Source organism: Mauremys mutica, chromosome 7, assembly GCF_020497125.1.
Source record: "Mauremys mutica isolate MM-2020 ecotype Southern chromosome 7, ASM2049712v1, whole genome shotgun sequence".
Classification (NCBI taxonomy): Eukaryota; Metazoa; Chordata; order Testudines; family Geoemydidae; genus Mauremys; species Mauremys mutica.
Genome location: NC_059078.1, coordinates 29,786,449 through 29,806,225, shown reverse-complemented (window position 1 = coordinate 29,806,225; position 19,777 = coordinate 29,786,449). Strand labels below are relative to the sequence as shown.

The 19,777-nt window shown below is 53.5% G+C and overlaps 1 protein-coding gene across 7 annotated transcripts in view; it reads left to right on the top strand.

The window, feature by feature from the left end:
* The window catches only part of PC (pyruvate carboxylase), a 229,762-nt gene that overhangs the window by 131,625 nt on the left and 78,360 nt on the right, over positions 1 to 19,777 (top strand). For all 7 annotated transcript variants that reach the window (XM_045023189.1, XM_045023191.1, XM_045023190.1 and 4 more), the window contains one exon: positions 15,512 to 15,674. In XM_045023189.1, coding sequence (XP_044879124.1) covers positions 15,512 to 15,674 — 163 coding nt within the window. The remainder of the gene's footprint in view (positions 1 to 15,511; positions 15,675 to 19,777) is intronic.

Sequence of the window (19,777 nt, the reverse complement as noted above, 5' to 3'; positions counted from 1 at the left end):
AGGGTGAGGGAGAGCGAGTGACAGAGGGAGGGGGGATGGAGTGAGTGGGGGCGGGGCCTCATGGAAGGGGCAGGGCAAGGGTGTTTGTTTTGTGCAGCTAGAAAGTTGGTAACCCTAATTTATACACTGGGAGCAAATCAGTCTCAATGAGATGGTTGTCAGGCAGTGGGCTCTAACCACTAAGAGAGTGGCCTGGGGGTCGGGACGCCTGGGTTCTGTTTCTAACTCTGGAAGGGGAAGGGGGGTCTACTGGATTGGAGCAGAAGTGGACTGGGAGCCAGGAAATCTGGGTTGTGTTCCTGGCCCTACCACTGCCCTTGTGGGGGTCTATTTGCCTCTCTGTGGCTTAGTTTCCCTGCCCACCCATTGTCTATTTCGGTTGTAAGCTCATTGGGCCAGAAACTGCCTCTCACTGGGTGTTTGCACTACTGTGGGCCCCAGTCTTGATCAGGGTGTGTGCAGCACCTGGCATGTGACTGCAATAGACAGCGTGATAATAAATATGAATGCTGTGGCCAAGCCACTTCTCTCCTAGCCCTTCAGGAGGGTGGGAGGGGGATCTAGCTGTAGATAATAATGAGAGACCCCCAGTCATGCCCCATTGCTGTTCCTGCTCCCCTAGCCACCCCACCCTGTATTACAGGCTGGTAGAGCCGTGTCTAAAAATAGCCATATAATGCTCTTGAAATTGGTTCTCTCTTCCTCCGCCCTCGCGTGCGTCCGGCTCTCCATTGTGCAGCGGTGGGCACTGCTGCTTGCAGTTAGAGACACTCTCCCACCTCCTTCTTGCTTTTATTGCTCAGTCTGGTTTTCTTCCTGAATTGGGTGGGCAGCCCCCACTCTGAGAATCCAGGCTGATCTCTTGGGCTGGGGAGCCTGCCTCACTTTTCTCTTTGCTTCGATTGTCCGCGAGAGGGGGTGGGGAGCAGGAAGGTTACCTCTGTCTTGGGTGGCTGGGGGGGCTTCTTGGTGATTTTTTTTACGTGGACCCTGTCACCTCCTCTAATCACCAAACTCTGCTCCTGTCCCAGAGCTGGGGAGAGAACCCAGGAGTCCTGGCTCCCAACCCCGGCTGCTCTAACCCATTAGACCCCACTCCTGGGTGAGGGCTCCTGGGTTCTATTGCTGGCTCTGGCAGAGAAGTGAGGTCTAGTGGTTAGAGCAGAAGGCTGTGGGGGGTCAGGACTCTGAGATTCTATTTCCAACTGTGGGAAAGGAGTGATCTCTAGTGGTTAGAGCAGGAATTGCTGGGAGTCAGCTGGCTCTGGGAGGGGCATAGAGGGGGTGGATTAGAGCAGAGGACCTGGGAGCCAGGACCCTTGGGGTCTCTTCCCTGCTCTGCCACAGACCTCAGGCAAGTCACTTAGTCTCTGTGTCTGTTTCCCCCTTTGTACGCTGAGGATAATGGTGCTTCCCCACCACACAAGGGTTGGTGCATTGCCCGATAGCAAGGTGCTGGCACATGGCTGGAACTGGGGCCAGGCAGGGACTGTTAGATGGCAGCAGTGCGTAAAGTCAAAGCAGTTCTCTTCAGGTCTGAGGCCCACTCCTTGCTGGCTGCCAGCAGAGTCAGGGTCCTGGTATCAACAGGTTCTGAGGTTTTCTGACCCTTCTGAAACTTCTGGGGACAGCCTTTGTCAAAGACCCAAGACTGGGCTAGATGGGCACATTGGTCTGATCTGGGGGTGGGGGGGAGGGATACTGGGCTGGATGGCCCCCTAGATCTGATCCAACCCAGCAGGGATTGGGTTACAGGGGGGTCAGATACCAGGTTAGATGGGCTCATTGGTCTGATCCTGCACAACAGTTCCCATGTTCTTAGATAATACTGGGGATGGGGGGTGCTGCCCCCTGCTGGAGAGAATCAGGCTGGGGTCAGTGTGTCTGCCCCCTGCTGGAGAGAATTGGGCAGCTGGTAGGTGTTGTGTGCGTTTGTTTTTGCGGGCGCACACGGTAGGATCCTCTCTCTCCTTTCCCAACTGTGCCCTTGGAAAGTTTCCATCTACTCTTCCTAATTCTCCAGCGCTGGTGCAAACAAATCGGTCTCTCCTTAACAACAAAGGTTGCTCAGGCTTAACTGCTAGGTTCTGAGGTCAGGGCCAGACACACAGAATGTACTGTGTTCATTATCCGGCCCAGCCATCCAACACTGCCGGCCACCTTGCACCTGGCTGGGTCGCTGCAGCGTTAGCAGATAATTTTGCCTCATTTCTTGGGGGGAATCTAATTTGAGGTGGCAGGAAATCCAGAAGCAAACAGATCTGGTGCCACTGAAAATCCATAGGGCGGCTGCAGTGCAAATGTAATTGACTGCATGCCATTCTAGGTGTACTGTGCAATAGGTACATATTGCAATATACTGCATGCATATATAAGCCGCTTCCAAATCTAATATGCTGCCTGCAAAAGTCATTTACCACATGCCAAGATATATATATATACTGCATGCAAATATAATATACAGTATGCATATGTAATATACTATGTGCTAACGTAATAGATTGCATACCTACACACACACACACACATATACTGTGTTCGTACTGCAATATACTGCATGCTCATATATATGCAGCATGCAGATCTAATATACTATGTGTTTATTTAATATAGTGCAAGGGTTCTCAAACTGGGGGTCGAGACCCTTCAGGGGGTCGTGAGGTTATTACTTGGGGGGTCATGAGCTGTCAGCCTCCACCCTAAACCCCACTTCGCCTCCAGCATTTATAATTGTGTTAAATATAAAAAAGTTTTTTTAATTTATAAGGGGAGGGGGTCCCACTCAGAGGCTTGCTGTGTGAAAGGGGTCCCCCAGTACAAAAGTTTGAGAACCAGTGATATAGTGCATCAAAATATAATGTACTGTTTGGATAGTTAATATCCTGTGTGCATATGCAATATATTGCACACAGATATATACATTGTGTACATATTTTGAGTGCCTGTTAAATATACTGTATGCATATGTAACATGCTGCGTACAAACACAGTACATGCATGTGTAGTATGCTTCATGCCCATATATATGCTGCAGGTATATGTAATATACCTCACACAGTTAGGTATTTATTGCATGCAAATATGCAGTGCTACATGCACCAGTAGTTTACTGTATGCACAGGTAATTTTCTGCATGCAGATGTAATATATTTTGTGCTTATTTAATATACTGCATGTAGTATAGTATATATATTTACTGCATGCAAATATAATATATATTACATGCATATGTAATATGCAGGGTGCCTGTTTAATGTCATGTGTATAAGCGTAATATGCGGCATACAAATATAATATGTTGCATGCCTGTTAAATATACACTGCATGCACATGTAATAAACTCTGCATATGATCCCCATGTGTGTCAGTGCCTGGAGCTAGCTACATACGCTGGCATTTCCACTGAGATCCCTCGCTATCACCTCAGCTCCAGGGAGCTGGCTGAGGAGGAGTCTGAGCTGTATAATTGCTTGCATGCTTTGGCACACGCCAGACAAATTACTCTCCCTTGAGATCAATACGCCATAAAAATACACAAAAAGCAAGTATGTTTACGACCTTCCCCTAGAACGATTCTTTCTAAACGTGCGGTTCGTGTTTAGTTCCTTGCTGCATCATAGAGGCAATGTACTTTGCTTGTTAAAGCAGGTGGGGGTGGGGCTGGGAGCCAGGATTCCTGGGTTCTATCCTCCGCTCTGGGATGGAAATGTGGGTGTAGTGGTCAGAGTGGGGCGGACTGGGAGTCAGGACATCTAGGCTCTATTCCTAGTGCCAGGGAGAGAGTAGGCTTCAGTGGTTAGAACAAGGAGTACACTGGCAATCAGAACCTCCTGGGCTCTGTTCCTAGCTCTGCCATTGACCTGCTGGTTGACCCTCGGCAAGTCCCTTCCCTTCTCTGTGCCTTGGTTTCCCCTCCCCCCCTTTGTATATTTCCATTGGAAGCTCCTTGGCGCAGTCTTTCACTGTCTGTGCAGCACCCGGCACAGCAGAGGCCCCACCCTTGGTTGGGGTCTGTAGAATCTACCGTAATCCTCCTCATAACATGCAATGAGGATGTCGGAGCACTGTTTGATTTGTGTGACTGGCTGGCAGCCTGTCTGATTTCTCTTACCACAGGCCTTGCTGTCACTCCGGCGGGTGCCGTATAAAATATTTATCACACGAACACGCAACGCTATATTAAAGCCTTTGCCGAATCTCAAGGTCCTTTGCTGAAACGACACATCATCCACTGCAGCTCTTCCTTTGACTCGCACTGTCCCAACAGGGCTCTCTGTTCTCTACAAACCTCTTGTCTGTTGCAAACTGCCACAGAACCTCGAAGCTGCGCATGTTGCTTTTGGCTGGGCTTAGCCGAGGTCACCTCTTGTATCCTTGATCGCCCAAGATCTGACACCGGAAACCTTGTATTTATCCACATTAAAGGCCAGTTTGCCCTCTGGCAGGGAGGAGATGCTGACAAGAGTCTGTTTTTAGAGCTAGAAGCGATGGGAGCGGAAGCTGGGAAGATTTTCTGCTGGCTGTCCCAAGTTCGGATCATACTTCAGTCCCCACTGCTCCTGTGCTATCCACTAGACCTCCTGCTTCTCTCTCACTGACACAACTTGGATGTTGCCAGAAATAGCGCCACCTGCTGTCTCCTGCTGTAACAATTGTAATTGTTTCCTCCGATCACTATAATTATCCTCAGAACAGGTTCACAGCCCAGTTTATAACTTCAGAGCATTTACCATTGCAAAGACCTGGCAGGCTGGCCAGACCCAAGACTCCCAAGAAACTCCAGGCTGTTTGCTAAGCCAACTTTCAGGCTGGGGTTACAGCACCCAGCTGGGACCCTGGAGATCTGGGGTCAATTCCTGGCTCTCTTGCATGACCTTCCTCACTATGTGCCTCAGTTTCCTCATCTGTAAAATGGGGATCACATTTCCTTTCACCTCAGGGGGCAGTGTGAGGTTATATAAAGAGGTCTGGTTTAGAGGCGAGGCCACTGGAGTGGGAGTCAGGACTCCTGGGTTCTAATTCCTTATTCTGCCTCTGACCTGGGGTAAGTCTCTTCTCTTTTCTCTGCCTCAGTTTCCCCTCCAGCCCTTTGTCTGTTTAGACTTCGAGGTCTTTGGGACAGGGACTGTCTTTTCTTGTGTGTCTCTGCAGCACCGGGCGCAGCAGGGTCTCCCCAATCTCAAGCGGGAATATGTGCAGCACCCAAAACAATTGAGGCCCTGATCCAGCACAATGGGCCCCCCCAGCTCAGTTACCCATTACTGCAATACAAATAAATCCATTTGTGGTTGCAAGGTTCCCATACTATAGCGACGGGTGCAGATAAAAACCGAGCTAGATGACAGCGGATTTACCCTGTAAAGAGCTTTTGAATCCTCCTGTCAGTGCTCAAACAACCCACCTTTCAAGGCTTCTTTAATAGGAGACCTAGTTTATATTTATTTTGCTAATATGTAGCTAGATTTATAGCCACGCTGGGGCCAGTGTGCAGGCTGCTTTTACGATGCGCTTAGCTCTTTAAATTGAGATATTTGCATATTTATCCTGTAACCTTTAATGAACATAAAAAACTCCAACCTTTCCCAATTAATCATTGCGTTAAAAGGCCCAAACAGCAATCTAAGGACTGTTGGGCCTGCATAAAATAAATAAATCTGGCTCGGAACCAATTTGTCAAGAGGAGAAGAGGCTAAATAGCCTTGTCAGGGAACCACTGATAAGGGATGAGAGCAGGGCCCAGAGAGAAGACATGGCATTCATGCACAGTGGACTTCCCCATTATATAAAAGCCCCTTTGTACCATTCAAGTACACCCTGCTCTAACCATTGGTTACCACTCCCCTCCCAGAGCTAGGCTAGAACTCAGGAGTCCTGGCTCCCAGGCCTCTGAGCACTAGACCCCACTGCCCTCGAGATGAGGATAGAACCCAGGCATCGTGCATCCCAGCTCCCCCCAACCAGTAGGCTTGACTCCCCTCCCAAAGCTGGGGAAAGAACCTAGCTTCCAACTCCTTTAAAACACTAGACCCTACTTCCCACCCAGACCAGGTACAGAACCCAGGAGTCCTGGCTCCCACTTCAAAGTTCTAGCCACCAGATCTGGGTACAGAACCCAGGATTCCTGGCTCCCACTTCAAAGTTCGAGCCACCAGACCCAGGTACAGAACCCAGGTGTCCTGGCTCCCACTTCAAAGTTCTAGCCACCAGACCCAGGTACAGAACCCAGGAGTCGTGGCTCCCACTTCAAAGCTGTAGCCACCAGACCCTGCTGCTCCTACGAAGGCCTTCCCCCTCCTGTTCTCTCTGCAGGGGGGCTGGCTAGAGGCAGGGGATGTGGCACGCTGGCACTAACTCATTTTAATTCCAGCTCTACCGGGTCACCTTGGGCTAGTCACTTCACCTCTGTGTCCTGCTGGGGGTTGGGGGCTCTCAGCCATTCCCAGCCTCCCTAGGGGGCTGTGAGCCTTAATTGCAGCTGTAAAGCACTTTGACATAGGCTGCTGAATTACCCAGTGCTGGCAGCCATCTCCTGCCACCTCTTCCTGCAACAGCTGTAATTTTATAAGCGGCCCCCACATTCCACCCCAGAGGTGGGTGCAGTTCAGCACCAGGCGAGGGATCCCTGTATAAACAGCCCCCCTGCCCCACCCCAGAGGCAGCTGCATCTGAGCACTGGGTGAGGGATTCAGAGATTGCACGTAGTCTGACCTCTTGTATAACACAGGCCATGGAACTTCCCCAAAATAATAAGAGGTCCCTATATAATCACACACACCCCCGGCTCCACCTCAGAATGGCTACATTTCGGTGCCAGAAGAGGGAGCCCTGTATAAACAGCTCTCAGGTCATACCCCAGAGGCAGCTGCATCTCAGCCCACTATGCCCCTCACCCAGATCAGCCCAAAAGCCCTATATAGCTTGGTATCTGCCCCCCTTCCACTTCCTGCACTGGACATTGTGTGATTGCGGGGCATGGACATTGTGTGATTGCGGGGCAGCATTAACCTGTGTCTGCTCCATGCTCCCATAGATGGCCCCACCTCAGCTACAGCAGCCAGGTGGCTTTGTTGTTGGCATTGTGCAGGGCAGCCGCCTGTCTTTGGGAGATAACACAATGTGATGGGCATTTATTCATGGCGGGACAATGGACCTGGCTCCCTCCATGAAGCTAAGATTTCTCGAGCACCATTCAGCCGGAGCCCGCTGCCCCCATCAGAGCAATCCGTCTTTCCGCAGCATAGTTGGAAATCCATCACAGACAGCAAGCTGGTAGGACTGGGATTAAGGCCACCTGGGTTCTATCCTACCTCTGGGAGGAGAGTGGTGTCTAGTGGTTAGAGCAGGAGGAGCTGGGAGTAAGGACTTCTGTGCTCTCTTCTCAGCTCTCCTACTGATGTTGGACAAATCCTATAGCCTTTCTTTGCCTCAGTTTCCCCATCTGGTCAACAGATATAGTTTCCCTTGTGTGTGGGGGGGGAGGGGGAACAGTGGAATGTGATTCAGGGGACCCATCTAGCCAACAGCAGCTAGCACCAGCTTTGTTAGGGGAAGGTGCAAGACACCCCCTAATGGGGAGCGATAGAATAACTGGCCTCTAGGGAAAAATTCCTACAAAATTTCTTCTATAAACAGCTACCCCACCCCCTGTAGTGGTCACATCTCAATGCCAGGTCCTTGTATAAACAGCCCCTGTGCTCCACCCCAGAAGTGTCTGAGTCTTACTTAGACTGAGAGTAAGTCTACACTGCAATTAAACCCCCCAGCTAGCCTGTGCCAGCCAACTCGGGCTTGGGCTAACGGGCTCTTTAGTTGCAGTGTAGACATTTGGGCTCAGGCAGTAGCCGGGACTCTCCCACTTCACAGGGTCCTAGAGTCCGGGCTGTAGCCCGAGCCTGAATGTTTACAGTGCAGTTAAACAGCCCCTTAGCCTGAGCCCTGCGAGCCTGAGTCTGCTGGCCGGGCCAGTCACGGTGTCGCACTGTAGTACAGACATACCCGTAGAGTCTCCTGTGCCTACTGGCACAACCCATTTCCCCACAGCCGTCTGTGCAGACCAAGGTGTTTGACTCCATCGTAAGTTGTCTTCACAATGGCAGCATCCTTCTCTATTGTCCTCAACTCCTTCTCGTTCCTACAGCCGGAATCCAGTCCAAGACGTACCTTGTGCTTCTGCCACGGGGCAGCGGCCAAACCACCATAGCCAACTCTGCCCAATTACTGAGCCCCCACTGTGCTGGCTGGGTGGCAGAGGACTCCCAAATTGGTTACACGATCTCGCCAATCGGTTCCCAACATTCTTCTCAAACCAAGCTGGTGAAATGCATTCAGCTTCCTGCCATGCACTTTCACCATCTGTCATAGTTCCAAGACATACGGTAATGTTGGGAGGACAATAGTGTGGCATAGTCTCATTTGAGTGTGCATATCAGTGCCCGATGAGGGATCCTTGTGTAAACAACCCGCATGCCCCACCCCAGAGACGGCTGCATCTCAGTGCCTGGCAAGAGCTCCCTGTATAAACAGTCCATGTACCCCACCTCAGAGGCAGATGCATCTCAGCACTGGGTTTGGGACCCCTGTATAAACAGTCCCCGTGCCCCACCCCAGAGACTTTTGCATCTCAGCGCCGGGCAAGGGATCCCTGTATATTAAACAGTCCTAGTGCCCCACCCCAGAGGCAGCTGCATCTCAGTGCTGGGTGAGGGACCCCTATGTAAGCAGTTGCCTTAAGCTTTGGAGCAGAATAGGGTTAAACCAAACCCAAAGCTCCTGATGGGTCTTTAAACTCCTACTAGTTTCACTCCAGATAGTCCCCTTCTTCATACAAAAGTTCAGTCCCCTTGTGGAATCCTGCTCAGCTCTTCATCTCAACTGTGTCTTGTGGCGGGGAGTTCCCCAGAGCAACACTGCTCACTTCTGAATTTGCCACCTTTTGCTGGCTGCCCCTTGTTCTTACATCATGTGACTGGGGGATGAGCAGCCGGGTCTCGTGGGAGCGTGTACCCCAGTCTAAGGCTGGGCTGCGAATGAAGCGTTTCCTGTAGGTCACTTTGGAATGTGCTGCCTTCCCGCTTCGCTTGCTGTCCCTGTTACTAATGAGAATTGCTACTAGCGGGTCACACGCTTCATAGCTTCTGTTGGTTGAGTGCTCTGTCCCCACCAGGGCCCCTGGCATCCCTCCATTCCCCACACTGCTCCCTGGGTGCCACCTGCCCAGCCCCCTCTATTGCAATGGGTCCCTGCAACTTCCTCCAGTCTCTCCCCTGCCAGGGGCTCTATGTGTCCCCCATTCCTACCTTCTCCCCATGGGAGGGGCCCTGTGTGGGCTCCCCTCCCCCATTCCACGGACCCCATTCTCCTCCCCCATGGCTGGGGTCTGCCTCCCCTTCCTCCATTCTCCCATTCCAGGGTCCCCTATTTTTGCCCATGGTAAGAGCTTGGAATGACCCACCATTCCCTCCCATGCCAGGGCTCTGCATGCCTGCAATCCTCCTTCCCCCATGGTAGGACCCCCCCAATCTGCCCCCCCCACCCAAGGCTGAGCATGCCCACACTCTTTCCTTCATGGCAGCCCCCACCCCATTCTGCCCCCCACACCAGGGCTCTGCATGCCTGCAATCCTCCTTCCCCCAAGGCAGAGCCCCCCCAGTCTGTCCCCCAGGCCAGGGGCTGTGTGGCCTTCCCCTCCCCTCTGGGTGTCACCGTGTTACACTCTGTTGGGAGGGTGGGCAGAGATGAAATGGGGGAGTGTTCTGCTGGGATGCCTGAATTGGTGCCAGCAGCCAGCTGTTTGATCCACAGACAACAGCAGAGGTGCTTGAAGCTGGGTGTAACAGGACGATCTGCCCCTTTAAGGGTGAGCCAGCCTGGCCCTGCTACACCTGTGCAGAGGGCTGGACTGAAGCCGGGGAGAGCCCAGCACTGGGGAGGAAAGCAGATGGGCTGCTTCTCTCTGGGGGTGAGGAGTTGGCTGAGGCTGCTGCAATGGTAGGTGGGTAGAGCTGGCCCTGGTTGTTGGGAGCCCAGGTGGCTAGACAGCAGGACAGATGGTTCCTGCTGGGCCCTGCCTGAAAAGAGGAGGGCTGGAGGCTCTCTTGTCTTAGAGCTGGCTGCAGGGCTGAGCTCCCTGGAGCGGTTCAGCTGTAGGGCTGGGTTACCTCTGCGGGGGAAGTAGGCTGAAGAGCGTGATGGGGAAGCTGAGGTGGAAGTGCTGGGCTCTGGGACGGTCAGGCTTGTACCCTGGGGCTGTGCTGAAGGGCTGTCAGAGCCTTCACATCTCCCCCCATACCCCAGGATCCAGAGGGTGCTGGCCACTGCTCCTAGGGCCTTCCCTGAAGGATGGGAATGGCTCAGGGGCGGTGTTCAAGTTATGGTGTGACAGACCGAGATGTGCTGTTGAGTTCAGTGTAAGCTCAGCCACTTACTTCTTATTTGTATTACGCCTCATAGAGCCACGGTGCTAGGTGCTGTACAGACCCAGCATGGAAAGATGGTCCCAGCCTCAAAGAGCTTCTGGGCTAAGTATAAGACAAGAAGCTCCAGATGGGGGAGCACAAAGCAATGATCAGACAGTGCTGTGGGCCATGGTCCAGAGGTGCTAGAACTAGGGGAGCTGGGGGTGTGGCAGCACCCCCTGGCTTGAAGTGGTTTCCATCATATTCAGGGTTACAGTTTGGTTCAATGGCTCTCAGCACCCCCACTATACACATTATTCCAGCGCCCCTGCCATGGTCTCCCTCATTCTAGCACTTTGAGGCAGGGTGAATAGCAGAGGGATCTTGTAGTGAGGAGTTCCCCAAGCCGGTTTGGTGGTGTGTCCTTAGGCTACGTCTACACTACCCGCCGTATCGGCGGGTAGCGATCGATTTTTCAGGGATCGATATATCGCGTCTCATCTAGACGCGATATATCGATCCCCGAACGCGCTTATATCGATTCCGGAACTCCACCGCCGCGAACGGCGGTGGCGGCGTCGATATGGAGAGCCCCGGAGATCGATCCCGCGCCGTGAGGACGGGTAAGTTATCGATATAAGATACTTCGACTTCAGCTACGTTATTCACGTAGCTGAAGTTGCGTATCTTATATCGATTTTTCCCCTTAGTGTAGACCAGCCCTAAACACTGGAAGGTGATAATAGCTGCCATCCAGGAGGCCTTTGATTTATAGGCCTGGCTACAGCTGATAGGTATGCTAAGCGCCTTTCAGGCTAAATGGAAGGAAGAGCAATTAATCTCCTCTTTGAAGTGAGGAGCTGGAGAAGTCTAAGGCAGTGCTCTATGAGGCAAGGCTGATCAGAAGCGAAATTGTGTAGTCTCAGGGGTTTCCTGATTGCCGGTTCTGGGGCTGGGGTGCTGAATGGTTGCAGCTGCGTCTGGATGGGAACGCCAAATAGTGAGCGAGGCAGTCACAAGAGTGACCCTAAGTGAGAGACAGGGCTTCTTGGGCACAGGACTGGCTGGAGACCTGTGCAGGGATTTCAGACCAAAGCAACTGCCAGCTCTTTGTTCCTCCTGTACTCAAGGAACAAAACTTTCTCTGTATGCTTAGAAAATGAACAGGATGGCACCAAAGAAATAGCGGAATGGGACCATCTGTTTCTTCTCCAAATGGGAATAATCTGGCAAGGCCCTGGCTACCAGCAATCAGCCTGGGATGAAGGGGCACCAGCTTTAAGCATTCCCCGTTGATCATTCCTGAAATTGCCACCTTCCTGGCACATTCCTTGTCCCCTCATTTCTACATTTGGAAGCAGGGTGAATGGCAGTGGGATCCAGTGGCCATGAGTTCCCCAGGCTAATGTGATGAGGCAATAGATCCATCTGAAATTTTAAAAACACCCTTTTGAGAACTGAAGCTGGATCTTCCTGAGATGCCTCAGGCTTTGCCTGACCGAAGGGTGGGCACTGGGTCCAGAGGTTGGGAACAGCAACTGCCCTGTGCCAGGAGAAATGAAAATGATTAATAAACCATAATAGCAGCAATTCGCACCATCTGTCTCTGTGACTAGAGGAGCAGGGTGGAATTGTTAATTAATTGCTGTGATTGCCACTCTGCCAGTGCCCCTCAATCCCAGCCCACAGCCCCCTACAGTCCCAGCCCTGGGCTCCACCCCCATGATCTCTGCTAATGCCCCTCAATCCTGACCTGCAGCCCCCCCCATGGGGGCACTGGCAGAGCTGGGGGTGGAGCCTGGGCTGGGATAGCAGGGGGCTGTGGGTCAGGGTTGAGGGGCACTGGCAGAGCTGGGAGGGGTGCAGTTTGCAGTGCAATGTGGGGGCATTGTCCCATAGCGTTCCATGGACATCATATCCACTGCTGCCCCCTCCCCTGCAGTCAGCAATTGCCCCAAGGGGCTGTTAATTAGGGGCTATGGTCACTCTCCAGATTCCCCTGGGAATGGAGCACCCCCTGCATTGGCAGAGCAGGCACCTGGCCGTGCTGAGAGTGTGAGCTGCTTAAATCAGAGCTCGCCGGCCTCCAGCTCCAAAGAGACCAGACTCCCACGCTCCCCATGCCATGGCTCGAAGCCTGGCATCAGTTTCCCAGCTGCTCTGCCTGTCTGTACAGCTGGGGTGGTAACCCCAGCAACAGTGCTGTCAGTCACCCTGTATTTGGCAGGGGGGCGGGGGGAGCAGCACTGGATCCATTGTCCGTGAAAATGAGGGACGTGATTGGAGGGGCAGGTAACAGGCAAAGCTACATCATTGAGCTGCCATTGCCATACAAACTCACACACCCCAGCTCTGCTGCTGCCCCTCAGTCCGTACCCGCAGCCAGGGGCGGCTCTAGGCTCCAGCACGCCAAGCGCGTGCTTGGGGCGGCACGCCGCGGGGGGGCGCTCTCCCGGGCGCCAGGAGGGCCACGGGACCAGCGGACCCTCCGCAGGCACGTCTGCGGGAGGTCCACCGGAGCCGCGGGACCAGCGACCGCCAGAGCGCCCCCCCGCGGCGTGCCGCCGTGCTTGGGGCGGTGAAATCGCTAGAGCCGCCCCTGCCCGCAGCCCCCTGTTATGCCAGCCCTAGGCTCCCCCACAGCTCTGCTGGTGCCCCTCAATCACAACCAACAGCCTCCTGCTATCCCAGCCCTAGGCTCCCCCACAGCTCTGCTGGTGCCCCTCAATCACAACCAACAGCCTCCTGCTATCCCAGCCCTAGGCTCCCCCACAGCTCTGCTGGTGCCCCTCAATCACAACCAACAGCCTCCTGCTATCCCAGCCCTAGGCTCCCCCACAGCTCTGCTGGTGCCCCTCAATCCCAACCAACAGCCTCCTGCTATCCCAGCCCTAGGCTCCCCCACAGCTCTGCCGGTGCCCCTCAGTCTTGACCCGCAGCCCCTTGGGGTCCCAGCCTGCTGGGATAACCCCTCTGACTCAGCAGACACAGTGTGGTATAGTAGAGGTGGCCTTGGGCTAGGTCTCAGGACTTGTGGGTCCTGTATAGAGTCCTGCCACTGAACTTGGGCAAGTCCCTTTGTTTCCCTGCCTGTTTCCCCTCGCACTCCTTGTTTAGATTGCAAGCTCTTTGGGCCGAGGACTGTCTCTCGCTGTAGGTCTGGGGAGCACCAGGCCCAGTGAAGCCGTGACTGGGTCGGGGTTTCTGGGTACAACTCTAACACTATTCATGAAGGTGGCTCTCCGCTGAGCGAAAGCGTTTCATGTTTCTGCCCGAGTTCAGGGCAGCTGACGTGTTCAGATTAGAAACAAGGCACCAGTTTTTAGCAGTGTGGGTGATTAAACATTGGCGCAAACTCCCAAGGGAAGCGGTGGATTCTCCAGACTGGCTGCCTTGCTGGGAGATGCTTAGGCAACCCAAGTGGCTGGGCTCAATACAGGGGAACTGAGTGACACTCTGCCTGTGCTACACAGGAGGGCAGCCTAGACTGTCTCCTGGTCCCCTCTGGCCTTAACTCTGGGAGTTTCTGGCTCTGTTTTAAAATAGCCCCTTTCTTATAGCCAGGTGCCCCAGTCCCAGCCTGGGGCTAGAGCTGGGAGACAGGATGCCCTAGTTCTAGCCCTGACTCTGGGAGGCCAGTGGGGTCTAGTGGGAAACATGACTCCCAGCCCCATGTGCTAACCCCTTAATCGCAGAGCTGGGAAGAGAACCCAGGAGTCCTGACTCCTCTCCCCCCTCAGAATCTCTCTGTCTATGTAAAGGCAAGATCTGAGCTGCCTGGGGTTAGGTCACAGGCAGGTGCATTTAAAACAGCTGCGTTTACAACCCAGCTTTGAGTTCATGGATCATAAAATATCGATCACCCCACAACGTGTGCGTGTTGCAGGGCTGCTGGTCTGTTAGAGCCCTCGTCAGGCGTTTGTCCTATTGACTGAGCGTTGAAGGCTCACTTGTCACTTGGATGGCGCTGTAAAACCCTCAGTCCTTATCATTATGAGTCTGTGTTATTGGTCACACACCAGGACCCTGCCAGGCTGGAGGCTGTCCAGACCCTAGCTGAGATCTGGGCTCTGCTCAGACACGCGGTGAGAGACAGATCCTGCCCCCAAGGCTCACTGTCTGAATAGACAAAGGGCAGGAGGGGAAACGGAGGCCCGGGGGCCCAACTTACGACTTTGAATGCTTGAATTTGGCTCTGAGGGGCTATGTAAAAAGCTCCCTGTCTTCTGAGCGCTCCCACTCAGGCGTGTTCAGAGTTGGACTGGCTGGGGCCTGCAAGCTGGATTTGGGCCTGGCTTGTGCATCACACAAGCGCAATCACTGGCTAAAATCCCAGCTTGGTGGCCCCGGTTCAGCAAAGCACATCGAGGGCAACTTTCAAAGGCTTAAATGGGAGTTACTTGCCCTATCGCAAGTCAATAGGATTTAGGCTCCTAACGGCCTTTTAAAAAAGGTCCCGTAAGAGCTTGTAGTTAAGTACCTGCTTGAGTAATCCCTTTGCTGTCCAACACAGCAGTTAAACACAGGCTTAACGTACCATGCTTGTAGGTAGTATTTCTGTACATCCAGAGGCCCTAAGATCACGGGAGAGGGGCATTGTGCTGGACACCGCACAGACCCAGGGCCCTGTCATGCTGTGCAATGCACGGGCACGCAGTGAGAGACAGTCCTTGCCCTGAAGAGCAATAGACAAAGGATGGGAGAGGAAACTGAGGCACTGAGCAGGGAGGGGACTGTCCTGCTGCTCTGTGCCTCAGTTTCCCCTTTTGTATAATAATGGGGGTGCCAATCCTGGCCTGTGTTTGCCAATGACTTTGAAACTGGTGGATAGAAAACCCTGTGTGATCCCAAAGGGCAACAGAATCAATGCACCCGCAGATCCCCAGCTCTGTGGGGACACTGGAGGAGGAGAGGCTATGGTGGGTGATGTGGGACACTCTGGGGGCCCCACGTGAGGTAAGAGACTATGGGGATCAGGGGCCCCATTTGGGGGTTATTCAGGGACACTTGGGCTCTGTGGAGGAGGTTGGGTTGCTGGGACTGGTTCTGGTGGACACTGGCGCTGCTGTAGTCAGATGAAGGTTAACACAAGCTCTCCTCCTCCGCTCTCTTGGCAGCGTGGACCTGGTGCATGCCCAGATCCACATCGCGGAGGGGAAGAGCCTGGCAGAGTTGGGCCTGCGGCAGGACAGCATCCGCATCAATGGCTGTGCCATCCAGTGCCGCGTCACCACCGAGGACCCCTCCCGTGGCTTCCAGCCCGACACCGGCCGCATCGAGGTAGGACACCACCCCGCTCCTGGGTGGGGGCCGAGCAGGCTGTTTGGCGCCCTGCTGGGGAAGGGCAGAGTGCGGATCTGCTCTTGATTGGAGAACAGTTTGACTTGACATTGAAAAGCGAAAATGTTCAGCCCAAACCTGGACAATTTGGAAAGAAACAATTTGGCCCCAAACGGGGAGACTTCTGGCTGAAAACTGCTGACAGTCCAGCACGCTTTCCCCAGAACTGTAATGTTTCCAGCTAGGAACTTCCAAACTCTGGAAGGCGTCTGGCCTCATGCTGGTCAATTTTCAGTTTTTAATGAAAAATCTACAATTCCAAGGCTGGCGGAAACTTTCCATGGGAATTCTCTATATGTGGGAAACCTCATTTTCCTTCCTAAAAAAGCTTTGGGGGAAATATTATCCCTGAGTGACGGCTGCTGCCAGCAGCATGGGGGTGTATGTGGGAGGAGGAGAAAGTGGGGGTGGCTGTGTGTGTGTTAGAGGTGGAAGGGGGTGTTGTCCTCAGTACTATGCGTGAAACTCAGTCTGGAGACACATTTTAATCCACTGGCAAGCATGTGCTAAAGTCCACCTCTGTGTCTGATCCATGGAAGCTAGTGATGGGATCTAGTGGTGAGAACCAGCTCTGGGATGGGAGTGGGAGTTAGTGGGTTAGAGTTGGGCGTGGGGTGGCGGGAGGAGAGAGTCAGGATTCCTGGGTTCTATCCCTGGCTGTTGGAGGCTTCAGCATGTGAAGATCAACCTGCTAGTTTCCTTCTTGGCAGTTCGCATTTCCTGGCATTGTGCTAGATTCTCTGGGGCGCTGGCGATAAACAGAAGCGCTTGTGTTCCGTCTGTATGACAGGCTGCTCCATTCAAACCCCGGGCGTGGGCGTTCGGCTGTTCAGACTCCCCGTTCCCTTCCTAGCGACGCGACAGCTCTTGCCACTCAAACTAACAACTGGGGATCGCTGCAAAAGAGTCTGGCACGGATACGCCCCCCCCCCACCCCCGCCAGCTGGCAGCAGAAGAGGAGGGACTGTGAGAGCCCCCGCCGATTCTGCTCTCTTGACTGGGCTGGGGAGTAGAAAGGCTGGGGGCTAGGATCCTTGCCTGGGCATGGTGTGCTGGGAATGGTGGGGGTGTCAGTAGGGGCATGGTGGGTGCTGGGAATTTGTTTTGTAGGAGTGGCGTAGGCCCTTCCCCCAGGGTTGGATGGGTAGGGCTGTGTGTGTGTTGGTGGGGACCCTTGGAATTCCCTTGGGGGAGGGGCAGCAGGGGGATAGCTTGGCTCTCCGGGTGTGCACACGCTTTGTCGATCCAGACCGCACAATCACAGGGGGTTCACAGAGTGGCAACTAGAATCATTAGAGACCTAGTAAAACTCCTGTGAGGGAAGATTGACTAGATGGAGTTTGCTCACTGTAGAAAGGAGATGAATTCAAGGGGACGTGTTTAAAGGCTGTATAATAATATTCAGTATTACAGCAGTTAATGGGAGTAGCTCATTTTGGAGGCAAAACTGATACTCCAAGATTTAAACCAATCTGTGACTGGTGAACAGTAACACAAATAATTAAGTGCCCTGCAGCCAGGTTGCTCATAGATTTTTAAGGCCAGGAGAGACCCGTGACCATATTGTCTGACCTCCTGTAGGACACAGACCCGCAAAGTTCACCCAGTTCCCCTTGTATGGAGCCCAGTCAGTTGTGTTGGACTAAACCATCTCCCAGAAAGGCACCAGTCCGGATTTGGAGACACCAAGAGCTGGAGAATACACCCCGCCTGGCAGGGAGCTTGGAAGCTGGGGCCTAGCGAGCTCCCCAGCAGCATATTTTGTTTCGGAAACACCAGAATGTTCTATCTGTGGGAAAGTCTTGGTGTTTCCACAACAAACAATTGTGGAATTGCACTTGTACAACGTTTTGAAGTTTCAGTTTTCGACCTTATTCGGGACAAAAAGTTGGTGGGAACCCCAGGTTTTTTTGCCAGCCACCTATACTGCTTATTCTCTCTCATTTGATTATTGTTTGTGTTTTGGTAGCACTCCTGTTGTGCTGGGTGCTGTCTGGATCCCGACTGAGTTCGGGGCCCCTTTGGGCCAGGCACTGCACAGACACACAATGAGTGACAGTCCCTGCCCTGAAGAGCAGGAGAGAGGAAACTGAGGTACGGAGAGGGGAAGGGACCTGCCAAAGGTCAGTGGCAGAAGTAGGAATAGAACCCAGGAGTCCTGACTCCAAGTCCAGTGCTCTGTCTGCTGCCTCCCTTCATTTTGGTCTCCAAATGAGCTGTCACTCAAGATCCTGCTTAGCGGGAGCCTGGAGTGTGTCTAAACCTCCCTCTTTGCTCCTGCAGTTGGATTCATCGTGCGGCGAATGTGGCGTTATCTAATTCCAACCCAATTCAGGGATCCCACTCTGACCAGACGCTGTCTCGTCTACTGCTTTCCATGCCTCATTAGCCAGCCCGGTCGGCTGCTCCTCTGGACACACCGCTGCCTCCCACTTTGATTCTAGCTAGCTGCTCCCTGGGCCAGTGGGTTCAATTTCCTGCTTTCAGCGATTCCCAGAGCTTTTCAGATGCAGCCACTTATTAGAACAAGCGGCCCTGTACCATGGAGCCTGACGCAGCAGTTGCCCGGTTTATTTATAACCTACCTTAAGTGCTTACCTGGACACCTGTTACCATAATGACTTAGCACCTCACAATCTCAAAGGCACTTACCCTCACCACACTGTGGGAGATAGGGAAGAGTGAATGATCCCCATTTTACAGATGGGGAAACTGAGGCCCAGAGAGGCTGGATGGCTGGTCCAAAGTCTCCCAGGCTGTGGCAGTGCAGGGAACTTCATAGTTTAAGGCCAGAAGGGATCACCCAGTCTGACCTCTTGTCTATCTCAGGCTGTTCAATTCCCCCTGTACTGAGCCCCAAGACAGTAGTTAAATCAAAGCACTTCAGCCATCAGGAGACTAATCGGTTGTGAGCCCCAGGCAGGGAACAGGAGAGACCAAATTGTCTCCCAAGGCCCCTGTGCTGAGCCATGCCCAGCTGATCCCAGGAGGTGACCTGCGCTCCATGCTGCAGAGGGAGGTGAAAACCCCCAATATGACTTGGGGGAAATTCCTTCCCAGCCCCCAGTCTGATGACCAGCTGGACCATGAGCATCTGGGCAAGACCCACCCACCAGGCAGCTAGAGAGAGGATTCTGTGGACCTGCTCAGAGCCCGGCCTGTGCCACCCAGTGTCCCTCCAGGGGTGGCTGATCCCCGATGCTTCAGAGGAAAGTGAAATCCCTACCCCCACCCCCACCCCCAAAATACATCTGGCCAGCTGTGCATGGGTGTGAAAAACTATTTGAACCAAGATCTCCCAAAACACAGGCTAGCGCTACTAACCCAGGGATGGGCAGCCTTTGGCCTGTGGCCCACCAGGCCAGTTTGTTTACTTGCCACATCTGCAGGTTCAGCTGATCACAGCTCCCACTGGCCGCGGTTCCCCGCTCCAGGCCAATGGGGGCTGCCGGAAGCTGCGGCCAGCACATTCCTTGGGCTGCACTGCTTTGTGCAGCCCCCATTGGCCTGAGATGGCGAACCGTGGCCAGTGGGAACCACGATTGGCCAAACCTGCAGACACGGCAAGTAAATAAACCGGCCCGGCCCGCCAGGGGGCTTACCCTGGCACAATCTCTGTCCTAACCACTGGGCAGTCCTCACTCTCTCAACTGATTGCCACATACGCTGCAGTGTTTCTTCCATTGTCAGGCTCTCTGCAGATTCACCCTGCTTTCCTGCATCAGTTACACCTGGGGCACATTCGCACCCCTCTCAGAGCGATCGGCTCAGGCTCTCTGCAGACTCAGGCAGGCGTGGCTGCATCGCTTGCACTAAGCACAAGGCACCCGTCCATCCACTTGCTTGGCGGCTTGCTGGAATGAAGTCTTTCTGCAGTACCACACTCCGTGCCAGGATTCATCTAGCTCTGGAATGCCCTTGCATCTCTTCTCTCTGCAGCGTGAGCCACCCACCAGGATGTCGTGACTTCTGCTAATTTAACATCCCCTCTCGCTGCTGCTGGGTGCAAAACGGCATCATCAGCGTGCTCCACGCAGGACTCC